The sequence below is a fragment of the Acomys russatus genome, chromosome 18, assembly GCF_903995435.1.
Source record: "Acomys russatus chromosome 18, mAcoRus1.1, whole genome shotgun sequence".
Classification (NCBI taxonomy): Eukaryota; Metazoa; Chordata; class Mammalia; order Rodentia; family Muridae; genus Acomys; species Acomys russatus.
This window is the reverse complement of record NC_067154.1, coordinates 22,199,789-22,226,922: the sequence shown is the minus strand read 5'-3', so window position 1 is coordinate 22,226,922 and position 27,134 is coordinate 22,199,789. Positions and strand designations below refer to the sequence as shown.

The window sequence follows — 27,134 nt, the reverse complement described above, 5'->3', positions numbered from 1 at the left end:
TGCTGCTGCTGCTGCGTGTGCAGGGGCCATTCCTTGTTGGGACAGCAGGACAGGGCCTTCGAGTTTCTTACTTCTCCGTCTTCAGCTATGGCAGAAAACTCGGACAAAGTTCCTATCACCATGGTAGGGCCTGACGACATTGAGTTTTGCAGTCCTCCGGTGAGTACCTCCTGGGTCCCCAGTCCTGGTGTGGAGTAAGTCCAGACGCAGGGACCTCGGCTGCATGTGGGTAGCCAGATCCACTTCTGGAATCCAGAATTTGTGTCATTTAATGTGTGGTGATGAGGGAATCAAACGAGGACACCCAGTGTGTGGGTGGAGCGGCAGGGTGCACAGGACTCACCACCAGGCTTGGAGGGAACCTCTTATGACAGCAGAGGGTGCAGGTCTGTGGGGCTATTGTCCCTATCCTGGGGAAGAGTCTGTTAGGATGCTTCTATGCGTGAGGACAAGGGATCCTCGGGAGGCAGCACCTGAATGTGCTCAGGCTAAGGCGGTTCCCCAGGGACACAGTGCAGGGACTGCGAGGGTGGGTGATGCAGTGACAGGTCCCTCTCCTGCCTCTTCAGGCATACACCACCGTGACCGTGAAGCCCTCCAGCCCTACGCGACTGCTCAAGGTCGGAGCTGTGGTCCTCATTTCCGGCGCGCTGCTGCTGCTTTTCGGGGCCATAGGGGCCTTCTACTTCTGGAAGGGGAATGACAATCACGTAAGTTCAAAGAGTGGTTCTGGGGCGGGGGCGGGGGTGGGGTGGCTGTCCACCCGAGTTGGGGTGCAAGGGCCGCCAGGTGGCCAGGGTGGCCGAACCCCTAGGTGGAGCCAGAGCGCTGGTCGGCTAGTTGGCGCAGCTTGCTGCTCCCTTTGGTTTCCTTGTCCCTCTTGGGATACCTCCCTTCACCGGTCTAGTGTGTGGTGAGCACAGGGCACAGGGTAGGCAAGCTCTGGGCTTTCAGGAGGAAAATAGGAATGGAGAATGTTCAAGAACGCCCTGAACCCTGCGAGAGAAAACATTCTCTGCCACCTTGGCCTAAGGTAGCCGAGGCAGTTGGGAGGCAGTGGGTAGGGCACGTGGCCTCTCTGACCTTCTCATCCAGAAAGAAAGAACTGAAAGTAAATGATCCGTAAGGCCTGTCCCAGCTGAGAAAAGCTATAAATTTTAGAAGGGCAAAGCGGTAGAAAGAATATTCAGACCCACAGGCAGCTAGGAGAAAATCTTTATGCTTAAGGTTTTCTTTCGTGTTTGTAACTTAGTTTATTCAGACTCTCTTCTTCTGGGTTAAAACAGAAAGTCAGACTTCCTTAGAGGTGACATATCTCTTTTAATAACTAGCCTGGCCACCTGGTGCTTTAATGGCAAATGTCTCACTAACTACTACCTACCTACCTTTGTCTATTCGTTTATATTAGGGCTGGGTAGACTCTCGGAGAAAATAAAAAATGCTCTGTCTGAACCAGGCAGAGTTCCAGTGTGCTCTCCAAATAACTGACTGTGTCCACCTACGTAAAGGGGGGCATTTTATCTTGATGACCAGTGCCACACCAGGTATACGCTTATTTCAACTAATGGAAAAGAATTCCATCTCCAGGGTGCACACAAAGGGCTCTTTCTTAATCACTGTCCTCCGAGGATCACTGACGGCTGCTTTTTCCTCTCTCCCACCATGAAATTCAAAGCATGAACGAATTCCAGTACTTAGAGAAAATGGTGCCGAAAGCAATTCAACCATTTTACACATCACATCCTCTGCAGTCACTGCATAATTTGTATTTTTAACTCAAATGCCTAATGTAGATAAGCATGCCATTTAGCACTGAGTCTGTTTTAGAGACTATATCAAATTTACAAGCTTCAATTTGTAAGATCAGAATTGCGCTGTATTTTGTGTGGGTTTGAAAAGTGCCTTAATGTATTTGTATTTTAAATATAGACGCCGGGCCAGATGCTCATACGTGAAAGCAAAGACTCTGAACAGAAGAGTGTTTTCAGCATCTACATCCCCATTAGTAGTGGGGTTAAGATTGTCACCCTTTGGGAAATTTGATGGTGTTAGGATGTAAATACTATCTTTTAGACAAGAAAATCTCAATAATGGAAGCCACTTGGAGACAAAAACAGCCCTGCTGTTTTAGTTTGGTTTTTTGTTTTTGGTTTTTTTAGGGGTTTTGTTTGTTTGTTTGTTTTTGTTTTGGGGGTTTTTTATGGTAAATATTTTGGCCATGAAATACATGAAAGCAATACCATTTGGCATTTAATTATTCAGAAACAGGCTCCCTTTCCTCATATCTTTCATTTTACTGCAAGATGTTTGGTTGTCTGGTTCAAGAGAGCAGTATTAAATTCTAAGAATACAGAGGAATAGTGAATCACGTTTTATTGCCAACAATCAAAGTTATTGCTATTTCCTACACAAGCAGGAGAATGAAGAAAATCAGGGCAGTTCTTTTATTTTTCTGGAAAAAAAATTGTCTAATGCTGTTCCATATTATTTAAGTCTGGAAAACAAATCACAAGATTTGAAGTAGAGTACATTTGGCACTGTCTATGCGATGCACGTGCAAGCGCATGGGTCTGCTTTCTTTGAATATCAGTCTAAATCACCCAAACGCAGCATAGTTAAAAAAAGGTAAGTCTCTATCAAACAGAAACAATCATCAGACTAACGGACGCCCCATTCTCCGGAGAGTTCCCATGCTTTCCACACCAGTTTACAAGGAGAACCAGCTGTAAAAGTCCTTGCCTCTGCTTTCATACGGCTTAATCCCCAAAGACAGGTCTGCTCATATTTAGCTGGAGGGCTACCAAGCACAGGGTACTAATAATGAGGGGATCACTGACTGAGCTCAAATATTGAGGCCATTTTTCATCCACACTATTGTAAATGGAACAAGGGACTGGAGTACAGGACGTTCGCATCAGTACCAGATAACTGACAAAGCTACCCATTCAGTGAGGCGGGGGAGACCACTGCTTGGGGCCTTTTTCTTAGATTAATTTTTCCAGATATTTTCCCAAACATTATGTAATTAATCTTATAGAACCGAGGCCTTATTAAAAACTCATTAGCAAATATCCTTGGCTGAAAAAGGCACCATATTGAGCAGAAATTTGGCAAATAATAAAACTTCATTGTACTTGGTGAGAAATAGCCTTAGGTGCCAACCACTCCCTGGGCTTAGAGCAGAGAGTATAATTGCCACTGCAGCAACTCGGCTTCCTGCCCTGCTCGGGGGCCCAGAACTTTGCAAACTGCAGACTGTCTTCCACCCTTCCCATCACTTCAAGGGGCGCAGGCATTTCCTGTAGCCACCAGGATGAGCACGGAAGATAGGCCAACTCTGTATTAAAGGGATGCAAGCTGTGGCTAGTGAGCCTTTGCTGAGGGAAAAAGTGGAAGTGATGGAAAGTAAAATTAGGACTGGAAGGGTCAAAGCCAGCCTGGTTACATAATACGATAAACTCAAGGCCACCTTGGGCTGCACATTGAGACAGAGAGAGGGGGAGAAGGAGGAGAGGGAGGGCAGAAAGGATGGAGGGAAGGAGAGAGCCAGGGAGAGGGAGGGAGGAAAGGAGAGGAAGGGAGGGAACAAGGAGGAACCAACTAGAACGAGTTTCGAAATGGTTAAATTCTTAGTGTTGCACTCCTTTAGTTTGTTGTCAGCTGAGTGGAGGACTCAGGCCAGTGCCCCCTCACAGGCATGGCTAACCCACCTGTACAATGGCTGCCCTGGCTCCCTAGCTGGGGCTGCTTCTAAGGGAGAAGGTGAAACAGGCTGCTGAGCTAAGTCAGAACCCAACCGGTGGCCCTGCTGTCAGGGCAGCAGCGTAAGGAACTGGGGGCTTCTGGGTTCCTGGAAGGAGGCAAGCAAGATAGGGATGCGAGATGGTCATCCCAAGGCAGTGCTCATATTTCATTTCTTACCAAACAAAGATGACTGACTGCCTGGGAGGAAGAGTGGGCGAGACAATGCCATATCCGCATCTCTGATGATAGACTAATGCTCTGTGCGTCTAGTAATAATGAGTTTTCTCCAAGTGATGGTCCGGTAACAACAGCTACATTTTCTAGCGTTTACCCACGTAGGCCTGACTCTTTATAATGAGAGAGAAAGCTCAGACTTGAATAAAATCACAGCTATTTGCAGTTCAGACTGGCTGACCTGGCACAAGGTAGAAACTCTTTCATCCATTTTCAGTCCTCTGACTTTAAAGGCGTGCACATAGGTGTTTGTGCATGGGCATGCATGCACTTTATATGATAGACAGACAATAGCTAGATAGTGGACAGTTAATGAAGACAGATAGATAGCTAAAGTCCTAAAAAGGAAAGAAAGAAGAGAAGTTCAGCCTCCAGTCCCATCACATATATAAAGGTCTAGCAGGACACAGCAGGATGCTGGGCAGGAGCAGTGTGTAAATTATTTTAAAGCCATTGTAGTGATAAGCTTTCAAAAAACAAAAACAAAAAACAACTCTTTACATCATTTAATTTAATGATAAAAATTTTGCTTTGTTTTGAGAGATAGTTTCTGTATGTAGCCTTGGCTATCCTGGAGTTTCCTAGGTAGATCAGGCTGGCCTTGAATTCACAGAAATCTGCCTGCCTCTGCCTCCCACGTGCTGTTGTGTGAAAGACATATGCCAGTTCTGTATTACCATATGCCACTCCTCACATCTAATCTTGACCAATGAACTTTGAAAATCAATCTTGAAACAAAGATGCCACTTTTTCAGTGAAAACCTTTCCATCTATCTGTGGGTGGGTCTCAGTCTAGCGGCAAACAGAATTAAGCTTTAGAAAGCCGAAGACTGATGTTCACCTTGCAATTGCACAGGCTCTAATTTAGTTGGTCCAGATATGGTACCTGGAGCATCTATTCAGTTGCTTCTGATGTGTAGCCAAGATCCAAGTCTTTGAGCTATTTAAATAGCTATCATATACTACCAAAGATTTCACGTAGAAAGTTTTTTTTTTAGATTTATTTATTTATATGGTATTCTACCAGCATGTGTGCCTGCACACCAGAAGAGGACACCAGATCTCATTATAAATGGTTATGAACCACCATGTGGTTGCTGGGAATTGAACTCGGGACCTTTAGAAGAATAGCCAGTATTCTTAACCTCTGAGCCATATCTCCAGCCCCCTTTGAAAGTATTTTAAAAAACAAATCAGGCTGGGGAGATGGCTTATTTGGTAAAGTGCTTGCCATGCAAACTGAATTTTATTTCTCAGACCCTGCATTGTAATCTTATTACTGGGGAGGCCAAAACAGGCCTGCTGGCCAACCAGTCTGGTTAAACTGGTCAGTTCCAGGTTCAGGGAGACAGCATGTCTTAAAAAAGTAAGGTGGCTTGATTAAGGAACACACACACACACACACACACACACACACACACACGGAGGGGGCATGCATGTACACAAATACATGCATGCTCACAAACATGTACACACATACATACAAAAGACTGTTTCACTAAGTGACTGGTTATGGATAGTCCTCAAATGTATCACTGCTGATGGCATTCTTGTATATCTGTTAAAAAGATGGAACCCACCTCACACATTGTGGACCTAAAGATAAGCTCCCCCCAAATTGCTGGATGAAAGAGTGCATCAATGACTCTTTTGTTCACTTCTAGATTTACAATGTTCATTACACCCTGAGTATCAATGGGAAACTACAAGATGGGTCAGTGGAACTAGATGCTGCGAACAACTTGGAGACCTTTAAAATGGGAAGTGGAGCTGAGGAAGCAATTGAAGTTAACGATTTCCAGAATGTAAGTACATTTCACACATTTAGAGAATCTAACAGGTGAGCCCTGGCCTTTCCAGTCCGAGAGGAAGCAGCAACTCTCACTTGCACCGAGTGATCACCGAGTGGTGGCTTGGGTGCCACCAGCCCACCTGTGTTGTGTGCTTTGCCCTCCATGTTCTCAGCAGGAGGAAACATGGAAGAACATACAGAACAACCAAAGCCCTTTGGGTGCAGTAGGCCCTAGTGTTAGGGAGGATGACACGGGAACATCACTTGAGCCAGGAGTCAGAAGCAGCCTGGGCTACGTGAGCTTCCCGTCTCAAAGCAAGAAAAGGGTTTTTTGTTTTTTGTTTTTAAATGAAACAAATAAGACAAGACAAAACATCTTAATTCATTTCATGCCCTTAACAAACTGTTTGAAAAGAGAATTTGCTTCTAGAAAATAAAAGATATATTGACTTAGAAGTCAAAATAAAGCTTCATTTTTATGGGAAAACATAGTGTCATTGACAAGAACAGACTCTTCTTAGAATTGCACAAAGTCTTCAAGAAGGACTCATGAGAACTATGTCATTCTGAGTGATTTTCTGTAACTTGACATATAAAGTGCTCAAATGGTCTTCAAAGACAGCAAGGACAAACTTTGGATTTCTAGAGAATAAAGAAATTTTTAATGAAGCTGGGGGTAGTGGCGCACGCCTGTAATCCCAGCACTCTGGGAGGCAGAGGCAGGTGGATATCTGTGAGTTCGAGGCCAACCTGGTCTACAAAGTGAGTCCAGGGCAGCCAAGGCTACACAGAGAAACCCTGTCTCAAAAACAAAACAAAGAAAGAAAAGAAGGACTCTAGGTAAGAGAAATATAGGAGAATGGGGAAATAGAAGGATCTAGAGGGTCCTAGAAACCTACAAGAAGAACATCGTGACAGGTGGATTGGGGCCCAGGGAGGTCTGCTCAAACTATTGCACCAACCAAGGACAATACAAGTAGTAAACATTGAACCCCTACTCTGATCTAGCCAGTTATGTGGAGAGCGGGGACTGACTCTGACATGAACTCTGGTGCCCCATATTTGGCCACCTCCCCTTGGTGGGGAGGCCTGGTGGCACTCAGAGAAAGAACAAGCAGGCTACAAGATGAGACTTGATAGCCTATGACCACATAGTAGGAGAGGAGGTACCCCTCAGTCATAGAACTAGGGGAGGAGAATAGGGTGAAAGCAGGAGGGAGGGAGGAACGAGAGGATACAAGTGATGGGATAACAATTGAGATGTAATCGGAATAAATTTTTTTAAAAAGAAAGAAAAGAAAGTTCAATGCCTTGGTAGTTTGTCAACAACAGTAGGTTCTACTTCCATATTTTCCTAATTTCCACTTAATCCAGAAAATAAATATGGGTGAATTCCCTATTATAGCTCAGATTTTCTGGCATGGCCTACTACAAAAGAAACATTTGAGTCCTCTTTTTGTTTTGACCAAAATTTAATTTACAGACCATTTGAGACATTAGGCAATTTGTTGATGCTTCAGTGTGCATCTGCTAACAGAATTGTCACTCGGGCTGACAAAATCTTATTCTCTTATGTTCCGTGATGAGGAAGAAGCTTCAGTGTTTGGGTTCTTCTACTAAATCTGCAGACGAAGTAGGTGAAGCTTCATAATGAAGGAGGGCTCTTGAAAATAACGTCTCTTCCGATAGTTTATTGGTCTACAAATGTCTCATCAACTCATCTTCCTCTGATTGATGAGAAAAACGAAAGAAGCTTTTCATTTACACCAAAGCACTCGTCTTGAAACCAAAACACACTTCACAAATCTTTCTGAATTCCCAGCAGATGCTAGCATCAGTGCTCTGAGACGCTGAGCCTCAATGCCAATGAGGCCTGGCTGTGCTCATGGAAGGCCCTGCCCTGGGGACAGGCTCTGCAGCTCTGTGTGTGCCCAGCTGCACTTTGTGTGGTCATCACATTGCAAATGGTTCTGGTCTGTGCACAAGTATAATTTCTCTGGACCTATTAAATGCTTTTACTGCAAAACCCAGGACAGGGAAAACCATTTTTTCTCTGTACTATTCAACATAGACTAATAAAATGTGGCTCCTTCACACACATCATTCAATCCAGAACAAAATTGAATACCTATAATGTGCCACAATGTCAAAATAATGCAAAGCGAGATATGAAGATGAATTACAAAAGGCCCCTCACTCTTGAGAGGTTGATGTGCCAAGAATATTCTCTGAAAATATTTTAATCCCAAACCTATATATCTGTTTTATAAGCCTTTGGTTCTTTCTAATAATGGTATTGATTGTGTTTTGTTCTCATAGACCAACAGGACCACAAATATTTTATAAACTGATCAATTCTCTCTGATAGCTTCTACATTTCTCTAAGTCAGAACTGGTGAGTGGAACGTTTTTTGATGGATAGTCCCTGTTATGGGTTTAAACAAGCCTGGACTTTTGAAAAGGCATGAATCAGCCTCTGTGGTCATCTTCTATTACTTTTGCCTCTATTTTAAACCATCAGTCAAATGCAGGAAGTGTTTATCGAGGCTCACTGTATGTGAGGATAGTGTTAAGAACAAGGGATGGAAGATGACTGACGTTTATCCTTCAAGGACTTTCTGTGTATGTCTAGGAGAAAGGCATACACACAGAAATGGCTTTCAGTCAGTCCTGAAATGTGACATACTGAGCTATGGGCAGAGTGTGGTCCACACACAAAGGCATCACTGCCAATTAGAGGCTTTGCACAGGCATGGCAGAGGTGACAACACAGTAATTGAATAACATCCTGAGGAATGATTTGTGGTGCTGGGAATTGGACCAAGGACCCCACTCATGCTAGACTAGCCCTCTACCGCTGGGATATAGCCCCAACCCTTTTGAGAAATGACTTGAACTTTAACAGGGGAGTCTGGAAAGGATACTACAAAGGGATTTGTAGTCCACCTCCCGAGTGGTCAGCTTGGTCAAGGATGGGAATGGAGATTGATGGAGATGTGGATGCGGCTAGATCCTGAAAGGTGCTGAACTGTGAATTGATATCCAGGACCCCAGTTTTTAAACACAGCCCAACAAAGAACAGACCCTTTAAGAGAGAGGAGCACTGAAAAAAACAAGTGCTCCAAACTTTGTTCCCTGAGACCAAAAAAAAAAAACAAGACAGGGCTGACTCCCAGTATGTGATTTATATTCTAAAAGATTATACCCTGACAAGCACCATGCTGCTGGCTAAAGCCAAGTTCCTCAGACCTGAAACCATATTTCACTAAGAAAAGCCATGAGTAGAAACTAAAAATAGCCAGTAGTGGTAAACAAATATGGGTATTCTGGGCTTTCAGAAAACAATTCTTTTAATATGTGGATATTTGAAATTTGTGATTTAAAAGCTAGAAGGGAAAAATACAGCATAACCGACCTAGAAGGTAGGTAGGTTATTGATTTCAAAAATCAATATAACCCTCAACTGTAATGTAAAGGAACAATAAAATGAAGGTAATTTATTGTGAAATATGGATTTCATATGCACATACCCAGCCAGATGCATTAGCTGACATTAATAAAGTGAAGTTCATGCACTGGTTGTTCAAAGACTGTCGATGCCACACCCACAATACCGATGGCCACAAGTGTGCTTTCACAATTAAATGTTATGAATTTTTCTCAGACAGTAGGCATCGGTACCAATCTCTTGATTGACATGCTGTGCACAGCTACCATCTCAGAATTTGGGAAACTGAAATATGATTGTGAGCTTGAGACAACTCTCAGATTCTGCCTCAAAAATAAAACAAAAGCTTATTTCCATTGTTTTTTGTTTGTTTTTTAGATTTATTTATTATGTATAGAGCATTCTGCCTGCAGGCCAGAAGAGGGCATCAGATCTCATTATGTGATGATTGTGAGCCACGAGGTGGTTGCTGGGAATTGAACTCAGGACCTTTGGAAGAACAGTCACTGCTCTTAACCTCTGAGCCATCTCTCCAGCCCCTTATTTCCATTTATAAGAAACTATGTATAGGAAATTCACTGTGCTGAAGCTATGCGCAGTCACTATATGTCTATATGTAAAATGAAAATGGTATTCAGTGCCAGGAGAGTACCTAAAAGCAGCTTTGTTTCCTAGGACCCAGGGCAGTTGGTTCTTCAGGATTCCAGGGCTCTGGGGTGGTCAGAATACCCCAATCTCTGTATCTGACTCATCCAAAGATTTCTAAAATGCCTGTTGGGAGAAGAGGGTTGGGGGAAGGACTCTCTTCGCTTCCCCCTTCCCCTCCCCCCTTGAGGCCCTCCCTCAGGAAGCACAGCCAGGGTGATATCATGTGGCTCTTTTGATTAACAAGTGCTAGATTTTGTTTTTGTTTTGTTTAGTTTTAATCTTCACTTGTTACCTTTGTCAGCAAATTTTCTCATTGTCACTGGCTTCTAAGGCCCTGTTTGCTGGCTAACACAGGAGGTCTGCTTGACTTTCTTGCACCTTTCCATACGTTTAATCTCTTAATATATCTGGCCGGCCACTTGCAGATTTGTGGCTAGACATGATAGTTAAGTGTGATTCATTTCCACTGGTCCCACCCCATGGACTGTCAGCAACCTCTACAGTGTGTGGCCCATCAACTAACTGAGTACTAGGTCCACTTTCAGTGTGGTTCATCTGCAGTAGATTCGGTTCAATCCAGGTATACTGGAATGATGTATGGCTTCCTCCCAACACATCTCATGTCCAGAGAGCATGCGTGTTTGGAGCTAGAAAACACACCACAGAGGGAAGCAGTGATCTCTTTCCCTCCCTTGTTTTTTAAGCTATAAGTCCTAGATTTGCATGCAGAGTCGGAGCAGCAGAACTCCAGGATGCATAGCATAGCATAACAGACACCAGTGGTTCACAAGCTGTACTCCTTGAGGTAGCAGCAGGCCTTGCTGAAGATACAAACTGACTCAGAAATCCTCCCCCTGGGGCTTGGGATCCAACCCTCTGGGTTTTGTCCCAGTGACTCTGATACAAGCAAATGTTTATGAGGCCCGGGTACAGGAGGAACTTGGGCTGAAAGACTGTTACAGTCGTTTAAAACTGAACGAGCTCCCATTGCCCTCAACTCCTGGGCCTCAATTCTAGCTGCCCATCATTGACATCTGGTAGTTTGCGAATACTCAGAAACTGCGCTCTGAATTATCAGTGCAGTGAGAACCTTCTGGGGCAGCCCAGCAGCTGGGTTCTGTTTTTAGATTGGTTTTTGTTTGTTTATTTCGACAAGATCTCATATACCCTATGCTGGCCTACATACTCGCTGCATAGACAAGGATGACCTTGAACTTTTGATCCTCCTGCCTCCACCTCTCCAGTGCTGTACTACCATGCCTGGTTTTGTCAATTATGGTCTTTGTTTTGTTTTGTTGAGACAGGGTTTCCGTGTAGCTTTGGCTCTCCTGGACTCACCAGACTGGCCTTGAACTCAGAGACCACCTACCTCTGCCTCCAGAGTGCTGGGATTACAGGCGTGTGCCACCTCTCCTGGCTATCTACTATGTTCTTAAGATCTCCTTAGAGGACTTTGGTGCCCAAAGCAGATCTCTGTAGTCAGACTTGCCTCTGCTCTGTCAAGGAGCTGGGTCGGGTGACAGGATCCGACAAGGTCACAGGAGTTTTAAGGTATGTGTATGAACAAGCAGGTCTCAAGGCAAAGTACGGGTCATGCAGGAAGACTCGCCTTCCCTCCTTTATTCCAATCTATACATAGGCTTCAGGTCCTGAGAGTGACTTTGGTAGGTTCCTGTGATTGTCCTCTGACATGACTTATGGTTAGTTTCATTCTCCACTTAAGAATCCTGAGCCTGCAGCACTGGGTTTGTTCTTTCCTTCCCCCACTCCTTAGCATTGATTCAAACCAGTTCAGCCTTGTCCTACACTGATCTCAACAGACAGGAGGTCATCAAGGTTCAGACATGCAGTAGACTCTACATTATTAAGCATACATTTTATGACCTTTAAGAATATTTAGATCACCTATTCATCATGAAACGACATCAGCAGAGTCAAAGTAAACACTCCTGGGACAAAATGTGCAGTCCCTCTCACGTTCTCTTCAGGTGAAAGCAGTGCCCAGCTGTCAACTTGGAAGGAGCTTGGTGCCGATGTGTCCCTTAAGGCTGGTCCCCAGCCAGGAGGAGACACTGTTTATATCTCAGAGGGGACAAAACAAAACGCTAAGTCCTCCAGTAAGGTTTAGCTCCTGGTGATGTGTAAAGCTTTCCTGTTTACCTCAGATTCAGTAACTTGGGAGAGCCTGGAATTAAGGGAATTCATTAATGTGACCAGCATCTCATGAGGAGCTTTGCGGAATCACAGATGCACATCAGATGCTGATCTCAACAAGCTTATTAACTGTAGATCAAGTGCCAAATGAAAGATGAAGCTTAGGAACAGACAGACAAAGAACTCACCCAGGCCATGAGCTCAGAAAAGCCTACTTGGATAGAGGGGCAGCTCATGAGCTTTAGGGGTATATAGACAGAGTAACCAACATAAGCCATGTAGCTCAGATATCACCCCCATAGTTACCCCTCCTGAGTGCGCTCTCTAAAGTACCCTCCTTCGCCTTTCTTAGCCTTTTCATCAGCCTGATTTTTCTCTACAACCCTTATTTCTACCAGAATGTATGTTCTTCTTATTGGAAAACAATGCTAAAGGTAAACTCCATGAGAGCCAGAATTTGATCTTATGCTTACCCCTACACCTTGGATGCCGGGCATAGAAGACACATAACGAACTTCATTAGTAAGTGGATGAACTAATAAACTTTTATCTCATAGGGTATCACTGGGATCCGTTTTGCTGGAGGAGAAAAGTGCTACATCAAAGCACAGATGAAGGCCCGCATCCCTGAGGTGGGCACTGTGACCAAGCAGAGCATCTCTGAACTGGTGGGTACCACCACATGTGACAGGTGGGCTCTGAAGACAACTTTTTCCCGGGCAGGTTCATGACTACAACCTACATTTTATTTTTTCTATACCAGAAGAATTGATTTGTCCTGCTGGCTCCAAGCAATCTTTCTGATATGGTGCAGCATATTTAAAGGTTTGGGAAAGCCATGTTATAAAGTGTATTAGGTGTGATTGTTCAGCGAGTAAAGGCACCTGCTGCCAAGTGTTAATCCTGAAATTCGAGAGAGAAGAAACAGTTCCACAATTTTGAGCCAAATTTAAAGCAAGTTTTAATCAAATACTGGCCACATTGATGGACTCTGGCCACGTCCATTCCTGGGTTCCCAGGGAATGGTCACAAGTCACATTTTTCACAGGCTTCAAAGGCAAAACCTACAATTCACTGCATTCCTATCAGGTCCAATCAGGGGCAAGCATACATCCTGATGTATTTCCTGCCTATATCCAATCAAGCACATCCAGTGCAAATAAACTTGTTTAGGGAAACAAAATTATGTGGCTTGGGCAAGTGGGGCTTAATTCTGGCTCCTCCACAAGCTGACGGCCTAAGCTGGGTGCCTAGAATCCACCTGATAGAAAGAACACGCCAACTCCTCCAAGTAGCTCTCCAACTTCCACCTGTGTGCTGTGGTGACACACACACACACAAACACATAAAAAAACTGTTAAAGTGCATTAGGGGCTTGGCACTCAGGTGGCCTTTAACATTTGTCCAATGTTAAATGCTATCAAATCAGTGATCAGTCCAAAATAAAATATAAAAGTCCATGAAGTACAATCTTCATTAAAGGGACTTTAAGAAGCCCCCTAACTCAGCCCCACAAAATGTAGGAATTCTTCCAAAATACTCTGGACAGCTGGTTGCACAGTCTCTCCCAGAAAGCTGGGACAGAGTACTCTTCCCATGGGTGTTTCTTACAAGTTGGAGCTGAGATACTCTCCTACAGTTTTTCCCCTTGGTCCAAGTCAGCTTAATGAAGCTATATGAACCTTGTGGGTTTTTGTTTTTAAGCAAGAGAATTGAATCAAATCAAAGGCTTTGCTAGCAGAGGCCTAAGATGTGTGTGTGTGTGTGTGTGTGTGTGTGTATAAACACTGAGTTTCATTAAATCACACAGGGCTAAGGTTGGCCTTGAAAGCTTAGGCTAGAGTGGAACTTAGTACATAGCCCAGGGTGACCTCAAACTCTACACAATCTAAAAACATAATTCTTCCATTTGTTACTAGTAACTTGCCTTTAAGCCTGGTATTTTGTTGGTTTTGTATTACTGGCACTTGAACTTAAGGCCTCATACAGGCTAGGTAAGCACTCGACAAGCTATATATATATACCAGCCCTCAACCTGATGCTTTAAAGGTGTACTTTAAGAGTTGCACAGAGTCCTAGAGACAAAGTTAGTAATAACACTTTTCATCTCACACTTTTGGGGTTTACAGAGCAGTCACATCCAAGACTGTATTTCATTTGAGCTGGGGCAGGGATGGTGGAAGGAAGACACACTTAGAAACCATCATAAAGTAGATACAAACCCCAGCTCTGCCACCTGCTATGAATGGCTTCGAGCCTCGGTCTTGTCATCTCCAAACTGTTACATATACACTGTGCCCATGGCCTTAGGACCTACTAGAAGGTGAATGGGAAGGCTACTGCTCATAATTGCTAATTTTATTATGATCATCTCTGAGCCTTCGGTATCCCAGAGAGGGAAGTGAAATGAGCCTCAGATCCTTCAGAACCACAAAGGGAAAAGGTGCCTGGATACCACCTAATTGTTTGTTCCCATGGGAGCAGCAGTAGGTGATGGCTCAAAACAGAACAAAACACAAACTACAATCAAACCTGTGGGCTTTGAAAGTGTACAGGGATATTCTCTGTTACTTCTCACGTACACCCGGTTACCCCAGAGCTCTTTTTGTAAGATGGCAGCCAGACCTCCACACTCCGTCCATTCTTCCTGTGAGCTGTGATGCTAAGTCAAAGGCCATGTGCTCAGTATGAACTCACAATGGCAGCCTAAAAATGGGGTAGGAGCCTCCTTTGCTGTAGCCCTTGCACTTCACTGCATTACATTTTTGTGGAGTTCTGCTATGCTGTCACTATGACACGCTTTCTCTCATGCTGATGCGAACTCAGTCTCCTCCTGTCTTCTTCAAGGATCAACTCTGTCAATTCTAGATTACCAAGCTCTGATCATAACTTTATAGTGTATAACATTACACTTTAATTTGTGTGTGTGTGTGTGTGTGTGTGTGTGTGTGTGTGTATAAAATTCCAGGACTTGGGAGGCAGAGGGAAGCTAAGTTTGAGGCCAACTTGATCTATAGAGCTAATTCCAGGACAGCCAGGGCTACACAGAGAAACCCTGTGTCAACACACACACACACACACACACACACACACACACACACACACAAATAAATACATGAAAGTATAGAGATTACTATCACAACTACATAATCTAGTAGTAACTAATGTTAACAGTTGGTGAATTTTGTGTCCCTGTGTGTGTAATATTTTCAGAAATGAAATTAGGCTGTTACAAGATCCTTACTTTCACTTTAGTTCTAATTATATAATATATGAATGATAGACTAGCATATAGTTTTACTTTTTTAAAGCCAGGGTCTCCTGTATTTATTACTCTCCACCCACCACCCACCACCCACCCACCACCTGTCATATATAACAGGCTGGCCTTGAACTCACAAAGATCTGCCTGTTTTCTCTGACTCTGCCTCCCAAATGCTGGGAATAAAGGTATAAGCTACCATGCCCAGTTATGACTATACTTTTGAAAGTCTTTTAGTCAAATAGTTCAGATGATTATACTTGAAAATAATTATTCAACTATGGTAAATAGTTCTGTATTTTAATCTTTGCACTTGCTTCTTAGACCAGAAGAGATTGTCTCATGGTTTTGCTGTTTACAGCATGCATGGTTGATCCTCTGATAAATAAAAATGAATTCAGAATGTATAGCTGGGTAAATCAGCTATGTTTGTAGCCCACACGCTCTAAGACTGACAATTTCCCTGGTTCACACAAGGCATCGATGCATATCATCCCAACCACCCCTCCTCCCCACGCTCTTCAGGCTATGACGGGACAGATTTATGTACCACTTGCTATCATAAACTTTTCAGCAGTTTTGTATATAACTTTAAACAGCTACTGTGCTCAGAGAGCATTCATTTCCTGGTTGGAGCCATTTAATTTGAGGTAAATAACTGGATTACTTGAGTGTTACCTTCCTCCAATAACTTTAAGTTGTTTAATGCAGCCAGATGCCTGAGGGAGAAAACACAAATGAAGTGCTGCTTTTACCTAAAGTGAGGAAAAAATATTTTAATTTCTCCAACCTTGTGCAAAGTAATAAATACATGAAAGGAACAAGCTGGTGAAAATAAATTTCTCTCCTGGGTTATCAAACTGTCCTCAGCATCTTGCTGTAGAAGGAAATCTGGGGCTTAAGCTTTGAAATCTCAGTGGTATGCTTGATGTGAGGAACATCTGAGATGTGTTTTGTTATAGCTGGGAACAGGAGAAATGGTTTATGTTAAATAATACTTTGAACTGGAGACATTAAAGACCCAATCACTTGCTTTTTCCATTGTTGTTTGGAAGCTGCAGAACAAAACCCCAAAAGATTTTCACTTCAAATGAAAGGCTCCTCTATCCTTTATAGGATTTCACGGTCTGCTCAATTGCTTTTCCTCTAAAACATCTTTGATCGAAAACATCAGATTAACCTAAATCTCAAAGTTGGTATCAAGTAATTTTCACTTCAACTCTAAACACGTCTATTCACACATTACAGCTGTGGAGGAGCAGGGTGTTGGGAGGTATGCTGGGTACTGGGAGAGCTAAAGACTGGAGCCTAAAAAGTGTGCACACACAGAATTGTCCCTGAGTTTGCACAAAGCAAAATAATCCTTTTGTGGCCTAACTCAGCAAGCAGCATGCCCACCATCCTCTGCTCACATGCATTCCATTTTTACAGGAAGGCAAGATCATGCCAGTTAAATATGATGAAAACGCTCTGATCTGGGTGGCCATGGACCAGCCTGTGAAGGACAACAGATTCTTGAGTTCTAAAATCCTTGAACTCTGTGGCAGCCTGCCTATTTTCTGGCTTAAGCCTATGTATCCAAAAGGTAAGTTTTACATTCTTGTAATAGGGCTTGGGATTCTCCATCACCATGGCTCTTCGGAGCCCCCTCTACTGGCCTGAGCATGGGACACACACACACGCACATGCACACGCACACACGCACACACACACTGGTAACCTGGGACACATTTGTTGGCTGGATGTTGGTAATTAGCATGAGAGATAAAAGAGAAAGAAAATGACTGGGGTGCGAGGTGGGAGGGGGTTGGATCTGCAGTGTGGAAGAGAAGCACAGCAGGGTTAACAGGGCAGGAAGACAGAGCACCATTGCATATCTGCAGCTTTTATTTATGACACCCTTGCTTCGTCCTGCTCTGCCCCTTAATCTCAGTTGTTTGCACCTTCCAATTTTACATTTCTTTATTCTCAAAATATAGCATCAGGGGACTAAGCCGCTGTCATGCTGCTGTTGCTGCTGTTGCTTTATTATATTCAAGCCGAGAATTATGGGACAGCCAAAAGCTGTTGTGGGTATAGACTGAGATTCCTCAAGCTCAAGGCTTGAGCATCCGCTTCCAAACCCAGAGAAAATAAGTGCAGGGTCCCCTTGGTGCCAGGCTGGAGCACACCTTTGAGCCATTTCTGGGTGACAAAGGGCAGGGGAGCCCAGTGGGCCTCACTTTCCTCATCCCCAAAGGGCCTCACACTTGATTTCTACTTCGGTCAACACACTGGTCTCCCCAAGGCCTACTTTGCAGCTGTGGCTCAGGTGGAGAGGGAGACCTTTTCTCCTTGCACATACAAGGTTCTTTTCAGAAAGGTTATATTGAATAGTAGGAGACAGCAATGAGGAAATGGAAAAAATGCAAGCATTAAATCCATTAGGCTTGGCAGGGCACTGTTTCAAGCAGAAAGAACAGTTAGCTTTAAAAACAAAACCAGCTTCTGCATGGATGGTGGTGACGGTTATACAGTAGTACTGGTGAATGTGCTGAATGCCCTCAACTGTACAACTAAAGCTCGCTAGGGAGAGCCGGGGCTGGTTGGCACTGCCTGTTAACCCTGGCACTAAGAAGGCTACACAGTGAGTGAGGCCGCCTGAGCTGTATGACACCCTGTCCCATTGCTATGCTTGCCTAACAATACCCTACCAGGCATAGAAAGTATAGGCTTCTGATTCTACCATGACCAACTATTACTGTTTACAAGTCTTGTCTTGCTCCAAAGTATGGAGAGGATGGCTGCTGTCAGCCCACATCAAGTAGTGCCATGTTACACCTGGTAGAGGGTTGAGAATGGTCACCTGCAGGCTCAGTAAGAAACAATGTCCCAAGACTGTAGGGCTAAAGCAAGGCCACTAAGTGCACTCACTATTCCTACCACCTTTGTCCGTGACTCCCAATCCACGGCCACATCCCACCTCTCAGTCCCCACTACTGTTATCTCATGGGCCTTTTGTCTTCTACCACCCGGAAACATTATCTTCTCCATCCAAGGACTAGCATCTCCCATCCCACCACCATATAGAGCTCCCCCGATCTCAGGACAAGCCCCGGAACTCCTTGGAGTTCACTCATTCATTTACAAGATGTGATTTACAAAATCACATGTATGAAGGCCCAACCTGTGCCTTGTAACCTGTTCTAGGCATGAGATGCATTAGGAACACAACAGAAAACAATCTGTACTCTCAGAGTGCTGTGTTGCAGGGCTGGGAAAACAGTGGATAAGAAGCAGGAGTCAGTTGGCAGTCTAATTGGCGAGCCCAGGTCCCCGTAAGAAACCAATATGAAAGAAAACACAAAAATGAAAAACAAGGTAGATGACTCCCGAGGAACAACTTCCAAGGTTAAACCTACCCGCCCCCCCCCCCCCCACACACACACATAAAGACTACAGACTAATAACAGGAGATGGTAAGCAAAATACACTACGAGGGACAGGGATCGGGAATGGAGACTCAGCAAATGGCAGTACAATGTCTACACAAGAATTACAGATGTAGGCTGGAGGTATAGATCAGTGATAAGTACTTGCCTGGTTTGATACCCAGCACCATAAAAAAAAAAAAAAAAAAGACACCACAAGGGAGACTCTATATAAATGCCTCAGATTAGCAAAGGACTAAGTAAATGTTGACATAGGAATATCATAGGCATTAAAATGAGTTTCCCCCTACTCTGTGATAAGTGCAATTGTATTTTATGATAAAACAAAGAAATTAAATTTCTCGTCTATGATGCCCAGCTCCTGTCTGGTTCTAGTAAGTCTTGCAGCCTGCACATTGGCTGTTGATGACAACGGGTCACCAGTATCACACAGCTGGATAATCAAAGGAGGATGATAGGTGGACATAGAGCAGAAATGGACAGCCATTGTCCTAGAGCAGTATACTTTGTCCTCATTTACACTTTACAAATAACTGCTGATATAACTACTCATAAATCCAAGATATTAAGATGAAGAGGCTAATTTGCCTGAGGTCCTTCAACTGGCTGAGGAGGTGTAAGCTGAATTCAGGTCTCCTTGGCGCTTCTCTAACGATACCTACTTGTGGAAGCTACCTATGGCTTCAAAGCACATCTTATATCTCAAAAATAACAAATTATAGGAACGGTACCTAACATTTGTGTGCTTATTATATGCCAACACCTAGATATGGTTTTCATTAGCCCTATGATTATCCTATGAATGAGATACTATTATATTCATTTTTAGACAAAGGAATTAGGGCTCAGTAAGTGCTATGGTGGCACTTTTCATCTTTGTCACATACCTGTCAGCTGCACTGCAGGATACATGACGATATGGTTAGCTGGAGTGCTGGGTTGGAGCCAGGGCTCTTCTCCAGTCCTTGCTGCCACTCAGTCTATGATCTTGGCCAGCTACTTGGCCTGCACCTTAATGCCTTCATTCACACAAAAAAAAATCTGCTTTTTCTATCCCGTGGGATTTGTTTTTGAAGAATTAACCAAGGCAATGTCTCATATAAAAATGTAAAGCTTTATAGCTATATAATTGATTATATATACATATCTCCAATTAGAAGTACATAAGTACCTGATAAGCTGTTTTGTATATTATTTTTTGTTTCATATCTTTATAACCCAAAGTCAATAGATATAAGGTTCCTGGCATTTGTGCCACTCCATGACAGCAGAAAGTCTTTTAGCTACCATTTTGCTCTCTGTAGCATGCTACCTTATCATTTTTGTGTTTATTTATCAATTCCTCATTCCAAATAACACATCTACATCCAGGAAAAACACACAGAAACAACTTTCTGTCCTCTTTTATCAAGAAAGCCAAAGCTTTCCCACACATGGTGCTAATCTATTCTGCTTATGTCTTAGACTTAGAAATAGCTTGCCTTGCTACTCCTCACTGCAAAGGAGGCAGAGAAAATTGGAAATATTTTATTTTTTTCAGTCCCTATAGAGAAGTGAGGAAAAGAAAAAAGGGATTGAGAACAAGAATTTGTCAATCTGACTTTCACACAAACTCTGGTGCCCCATATTTGACCACGTCCCCTGGATGGGGAGGCCTGGTGGCACTCAGAGGAAGGATAGCAGGCTACCAAGAAGAGACTTGATACCCTATGAGCATATACAGGGGGAGGAGGTCGCCCGCAGTCACAGTCGTAGGGGAGGGGAGTAAGGGGAAAGCAGGAGGGAGGGAGGAATGGGAGGATACAAGAGATGGGGATAACAATTTAGATGAAATATGAATAAATTAATAAAATATATATTTTTTAAAAAAGAGTTTGTCAACCAACTACCAGTGTCTGCTCCAACCAGTGTTGTAAAATCGAATGGGAAGCTGAATATGGCTCCTTTCAGCAGCTGTCACTCTAAGATGCCGATCTAATTGCCTTAATTGTTCATGTAAAGGAATTAATTAACAGCAAATTTTGCAGAAACCCAAAGAGAGAGAAGAGAAGTAGTAAGAAGCATTGCTCCCTCTACCACAAGAAGACCACACAGTGAACCTCGAGGCAACCCAGGCCCTAGAAGACCAAATAATGAAAGCAGGCCCAGTGTTCAGGATGACGCAGAACCTTTCAATCCTGACAACCCTTACCACGTGCGTACATGTGTTTCATGACATGCCCAGACAAATGCATTACATGGGATACTGAAAGGGCATTTCTAAGTGGGATTTCATATAAGCATAGACTGTATCTCCATGTATTTGGTGCAAATTCAAAGTTGTTTCCCATGCCTTGGGGGGGGGGGGATTGGTTTTATTTTTATTTTATCTTGTTTTGTTGATCAGAAGGAAAATCCATGAAAAGAAATATTATCAGGAATCTGATCACTTAAAAGTATTCCCAAGAATATGCCCACCAGGCAACACACAGAATGAGAGCATTTTTTTTCCCTGCTTATATCCACTCTGTTTGTCCATTCAACACACATTTGCGGACTTCCTGATCTTTCTCAGGCCCTCTGCAGACAGTCAGCAGCAACTTCTGCCCTCAGGGCTCAATCCAGACAGGGGATAGACTCACACAGTAACAATACTCTAAGCTAAGTGCTGAAACTGAGGTTTGTAAGAATGGCACTAACACATTAAAACCCTGAACCTTCTAGGAAATAGTTATTACTTAACCATTCTAATACTTTGCAGAGAACAAAAATAGAATATTTATTTGTAGCTGGGTTTAAAGGTACAAACACACTTTTTTTTTTTTTTTTTTTGGTTTTTCGAGACAGGGTTTCTCTGTGTAGCCTTGGCCATCCTGGACTCACTTTGTAGACCAGGCTGGCCTCAAACTCACAGCGATCCGCCTGCCTCTGCCTCCCAAGTGCTGGGATTAAAGGCGTGCGCCACCACGCCCGGCAACAAACACACTTTTTAAGAAATAGAATTAAAGTGTACAGTGAAATTGAGCTTCCAAAACTTTCTTCCCCAGACATCTTTCCTATAACAGCTTATTAATGGCTATGCATTCAGCTTCTTTGCAGGAGTACATACACCCTTTCAGGACAAAAATTTCATCCTGCCTTCCAATTACAATATAGTATTTTGGGAAGTGTTCCGCCTCTCTTGTATTGTAACACATTCAGTTAGCAGCTTCTATCCAGTTAGCAGCATTCTAACATAGAAACAGGCATGTGCTATAACTCGACTGATTTGGCTTTGGTGGGCTGTAAGGCTCTCCCTCTCATTCAATACTGCTAATGCTGTTGTGGTACACCTCCAAATGAGATCCTCTAAATGAGGCCGACCACTCCACAGAGACACCATGATGGAAATAAAGTCTTTAGCATAAATACCAAAGCATAGTTCTGACACATATAAGTAGGTAAGAGTTGTACATTTGACCGGCGGTTTCCAACCTGTTTTCCAAGAGACACACCATCTATGTGTCTGTGAAAGGTAATGGAAGGTCCCGTTTCCTATCAGACTTTCCTGGCCATATGGTACGGCAAGGCAGAGGCTACTGAATCCAAGCCTCATACCTGCTGAGTATACACTCTACCACTGACTCTGCCTCGAGTCCAATTAAACCTTTGCCACTCTCTTGGGTGTATAAATCATGTCTTCTGCCTATTTATCTTGCCTGTTTTTAATTATATGTAAGGTTGAACATCTTTCCCCACACTAAATCAGTAGTTCTCAACCTGTGGGTCACAACCTCTTTGGGGACTAATGATCCTTTCACAGGGGTCACCTGAGACCATTGGAAAGCACAGGTGTTTACATTATGGTTCATAAGAGTAGCAAAATTAGTTATGAAATAGCAATGAAAATAATTTTATTATTGGGGTCACCACACACAAAGAACTGTTTTAAAGGGTCACAGTGTTAGGAAAAGTTGAGAACCACTGCACTAAAAATCCTTTGTGTATTCTCTCCCCACACCAACAGTTTATTTAGTCCTACACTGCTTCACGTATTACAAACATATTTTCTAGTTTATCATTTTAGACTAATGTATTTTAGAAGGATTTAGAGCAAAAGGCATTCTCTAAATAACCCAAGGCTTATCAGAAAATTCAGACCACCACAGTATTTTATTCCCTAAGCTCTGAGAATAACAAGTATAATCTGAATAGGCAAACAAAACTTAATATCATTTATTCCCCAGGTAGATGGATTCGCTCTGGGTCTGAAGCTATCAGGCACTGTGCAGAAGGGCAGGGTGGGACCTGTCTGCCCAGGCTACACATCTGAGTAATCCCCATCCGTTGACAAACTGCAACCATGTCAACTTCCTACTTTTCCATATGCTGAGTTTTAAGCAAAAATACTTCAAGTGTTTTCCTCAAGATCTGTCCTTCACATGCTAAGGAAAAACCCTAGAGCAACAGCTTGAGATTTCCTCCCAATTTCGTTAATCCTAATGAGCTTCCCTATAAGGAAACACCTCCATTAACACTTACACACACCCTCCGCCCCAGAAGTCTGCAGTTAATCAGGGGCTGTCTGCTTTTTGTTCTAAATGAGCCTATTTCAAGAGATAAGGGGGAAAGCAGTCTGAAGAATTGAAGAACAGTCTGAGGGAAGAAAGCAGGCATTCTGAAGATAGTATCTGAACAGATGCCTCAGACAGAGTCTAGAGATTGCTCCTTCTCCTACGTGTGACAACGGCAGTGAAGATGTGCAATAACCATTCATTCCTTTTAGAAGTGCTTTTTCTACTTAGGACTGAAATGTCATGATGCCTTCAATCTTCCTTAAATTCGTACCAGAACCCTCTTTATAGTACTTTAGAAAAACAAGTAAACCTGACAACAGGTTAGCAGGTGTCAAAATAAGCAAGTGTACTGATGCTCCATAAAGGTTTTCCCACTTCAAGAAAATGTTCACTTTCCTCAGACTGACTAGACTTAAAAAAAACAAACAAACCAATTCACAGGGCAGTGTTGAGATTAAATAGAGAATTTTAAACTAAGGATTTTTCTGAGTGTGTTGCTCATAACTATAGTCCCAGCATTCAAGAGGTTCAAGCAAAGGCTGCTCCAAGATCAAAGCCAAGCTGGGCTACAAACTGAGTTCAAGGCTAATGGGCTAGTGTGAGACCTTGTCTTGCCAGTATACTCAATGCATATTTTACAACATACAGAAACCTGACCTATACATTGTTGAAAAGATAAACCAGATGTAAGATGGAGCAGAAGACAAGTCCTTCCCAGTATTGTGATCTCCCTAGCAACCACAGGGGAGTTTTATTTCACCTATGTTCGAGAACACTGAAGGCCTCTTCTTCCCCATCTTCTTCAGTCCTACACTGCTGCTCATATTACAAACATATTTTCTAGTTTATCATTTTAGACTACTGCATTTTAGAAAGATTTAGAAGCAAAAGGCAGACGAAAGTGACTCAGTAGTGCTCTGGGCCCCAGATGATTTAGTTTAAAATGTGCACCCCAAAGCTCTGGGAGCCATCACTGCAGGAAGACACCACTGTCCCGTCTTAAACGTAAAGTTAGTGTCAGAATGACCCTTCTGGTTATGCTTCCTCTTTGTGTTACTTAAATGAAGCGAGTCACTACTGAGTGGTTATCATGGCTTCCTGTAGGCATGGAGAACTTCAGGATGTCATTAAGACACCACACAACTTTCTGCTGGTGACAGGCTAAGTGGGCAATGGTTCCTTGATGTCAGAAGTAGTTCTGAGTGGTGGCAGCTTACACGTTTGAAAATTTACAACTGATTGTGCTGATTTCTTCAAGTGGTGAACTTGGGAGCTTATTTTAAAATAACATGTATGGTGTAACCTCAAAAGAAAATAATTGTCTTTCCTATCACAGCAGCAGGAAGGAGAAAGCATGACATTTGACCCTAGACTGGACCATGAAGGAATCTGCTGTATAGAATGCAGGCGGAGCTACACCCACTGCCAGAAGATCTGCGAGCCGCTGGGAGGCTACTACCCATGGCCGTATAATTATCAAGGATGCCGTTCGGCCTGCAGAGTTGTCATGCCATGTAGCTGGTGGGTTGCTCGCATCTTGGGCATGGTGTAAAACCATTTCATCTATCAGGTACCGTCAAGCAAGAATTAACTTGAGAGTTGACAACCAAATAAGTATAAAACATGTTCATGCCAAGGGACCATAAAGTATTTTATACCAGCCCGAATAATGTTATCCTATCTACAACAGAACCTCTCACCTGTGTGTGCAAATGTATGGAAAGGGTAGTTTAAGTCTATAATTACTATCCCTTTACTCTTTGCTTTGCCAATAAAGCCCGTTGCAAGTCTTTAAAAGTTACTTTTGGAACATGGAAAGTTATTTACAATTTGTCCTAGATCTGTCATGTACTTGAATTCCTTTTAATCAAATCATGACTGAAATCATCCCAGTAGTTCTATTGTTTATATGAAATTCAAATGTCCTTAACCTTCACTGCTATTCCAAGTCTTGCAAATGTGCCCAGGGTTTCCAGAAAGGGAAAAACAAAACAAAACCCTCAAAGAAAGGGAGGAGGATTTCCATGCTTTACACAGAATGAAACTCACCTAAAAGCAAACATTGCAACTCAATGCGGTCCCTCATGTGGAATTATTACCTACAGTTCTCACTGGCAAGTGAGTGACAAGGGGCAAAGCCATGTTAAGAGTCACCTTCCAAGCTGGGCAGTGGTAGCACATCCCTTTGATCCCAGCACCCAGGAGGCAGGAGCAGGCAATCTGAGTTAGAGGCCAGCATGGTCTACAGATCAACTTCCAGGACTACACAGAGACACCCAGTCTTTAACAAAACAAAAGAAAAACAAAAAATAAACCAACCAAAAAAGAAGTCACCTTCCAGGAAAAAAGCTTTAGGACAAAGAACAATGCACTAGAGGGTAAATGAGACACAGGGGAAGAATTTTTGTGACATTCTGAGAAGCACGTCTTCATACTCCTGTCAATCTGTTCTCAATAAGCAGCCGCAGAGTGAGAAGCACCATGGTTTCCCCTTTGTGGTACAGGTCAGGCTGCCATATAGTCCAATTACCAGGCAGCCGCTCTCCTGGAAAAGGTCGGGCGGAGCTGCCCAGCAGGTGCGGCTGGGGAGGAACAGCTTGCTTACATCTAATGACATAAAGAAACCACCTCAGGAACAAGCGCTGTCTTCAGAAATTTCAATATTAGATTAGGAGGGTACAGAAGTATTCTGTAATCTGGACATTTTAGTTTTGAATCCCATAGTTTGGGAGAGAAAAACACAATTTGCCTGAGAGAAATTTTTACCCAAACAAAATTGAGGTAACAGAAAGGTCTCAATGCCAACACACTCTTTGCAAACAAATCTTGTATGTTTAGGGTTATGTTAAGTGTTTGTCAATTAAAATCTGTGAGATACAGAAGTTTTAATGCCTGGTTATCAAATGCTTCCACTTAGTGGGATAATCAGGATTGGCTCAGCACCTGAAGAATGAGAGAATACACGTGTAGTGATGTCATGTTGTTCTCAAGCAGACACTACTTCCTGCAGCTCAGTTTTTCAAGCTTTACCTTTAAGATGGTTGCTTTCCTATAAGCCAAGCAAAACATGGGCTGTATAGTTCTACCCGTGCTCACACACTCTCAGAGGCTAGAGACTTGCACTGTATTCTAGAAACAAGACCAAAGAGAAAAAAAGTCAGGAACCAAAGCCCTGAGGGTGGAAGCAATGGGCTTCTGGCAGAAGGCCTACTTGGGAGGTTTCATGTAAGCAAGGGCTAGCCTGTGAAGTGAGCGTGGGTATTCCAGGCAGAGGGAATATATTGGGAAAGGTAGAGAGGTGTGATACTAAGTGGGACACATTGAGAATGGAGCACTTGGGCAAGAAATATCAAGATGGAAAAACAACCAGAAGCTACATCTCACTTGTCGACTTGATACAGAGGTGGGAAACAATCAGATTCTAGGTAAGGAGGTGGCTGGTTGGATTTTGTTATGGGAAGCACCTGGGTAGCTTCCCAGAGAACAGAGGACATTCCAGACGTCATGGGGCAGCTTAGCAAGGTGCACAGATCACAACAGAAAGCTGTCTGCTACAAGAGGTTCCCTTTTTAAAGTTCTACCAGATGCTAGTACAAGTAGATGGAAACAGAGGTGAATTGTTTACTTTTTATAGATGATGTATCATTGTTATAAAGTCACTGAAAACAAAGAACACCAACAGTTGAAAAAAAAAACTATTAACTTTGGGTGGATGACAGGAGAGCCAAAGTGTTCTCTAGGGGAAAAAAAAAATTTAAGTTCTATTTTGAAAAAGAAGAGTCAAGTGAGGAGAGAAAAACGTTTAGTTGAGAGGACATAGGGAAAGCCAAAGCTCCCCATGACTCTGTACTAACCCTGCATTGCCTGTAAATAGGCCCATCCCAAA

General features: G+C 43.1%; 1 protein-coding gene across 2 annotated transcripts; it reads left to right on the top strand.

Moving 5' to 3' along the window:
* On the top strand, positions 1–25,229 carry Cnmd (chondromodulin). Of its 2 annotated transcripts, none has more exons than XM_051160883.1 (7): positions 1–159; positions 570–710; positions 5,643–5,783; positions 12,578–12,688; positions 16,714–16,867; positions 20,741–20,907; positions 24,588–25,229. In XM_051160883.1, the coding sequence occupies exons 1-7, from the start codon at positions 88–90 to the stop codon at positions 24,798–24,800; spliced, it is 999 nt and encodes a 332-aa protein (XP_051016840.1). In that variant the 5' UTR covers positions 1–87; the 3' UTR covers positions 24,801–25,229. The 2 variants fall into 2 exon arrangements, with proteins under 2 accessions (XP_051016840.1, XP_051016839.1); XM_051160882.1 differs by having other exon boundaries at positions 20,729–20,907; positions 24,585–25,222.
* Positions 25,230–27,134: the final 1,905 nt, after the last annotated feature.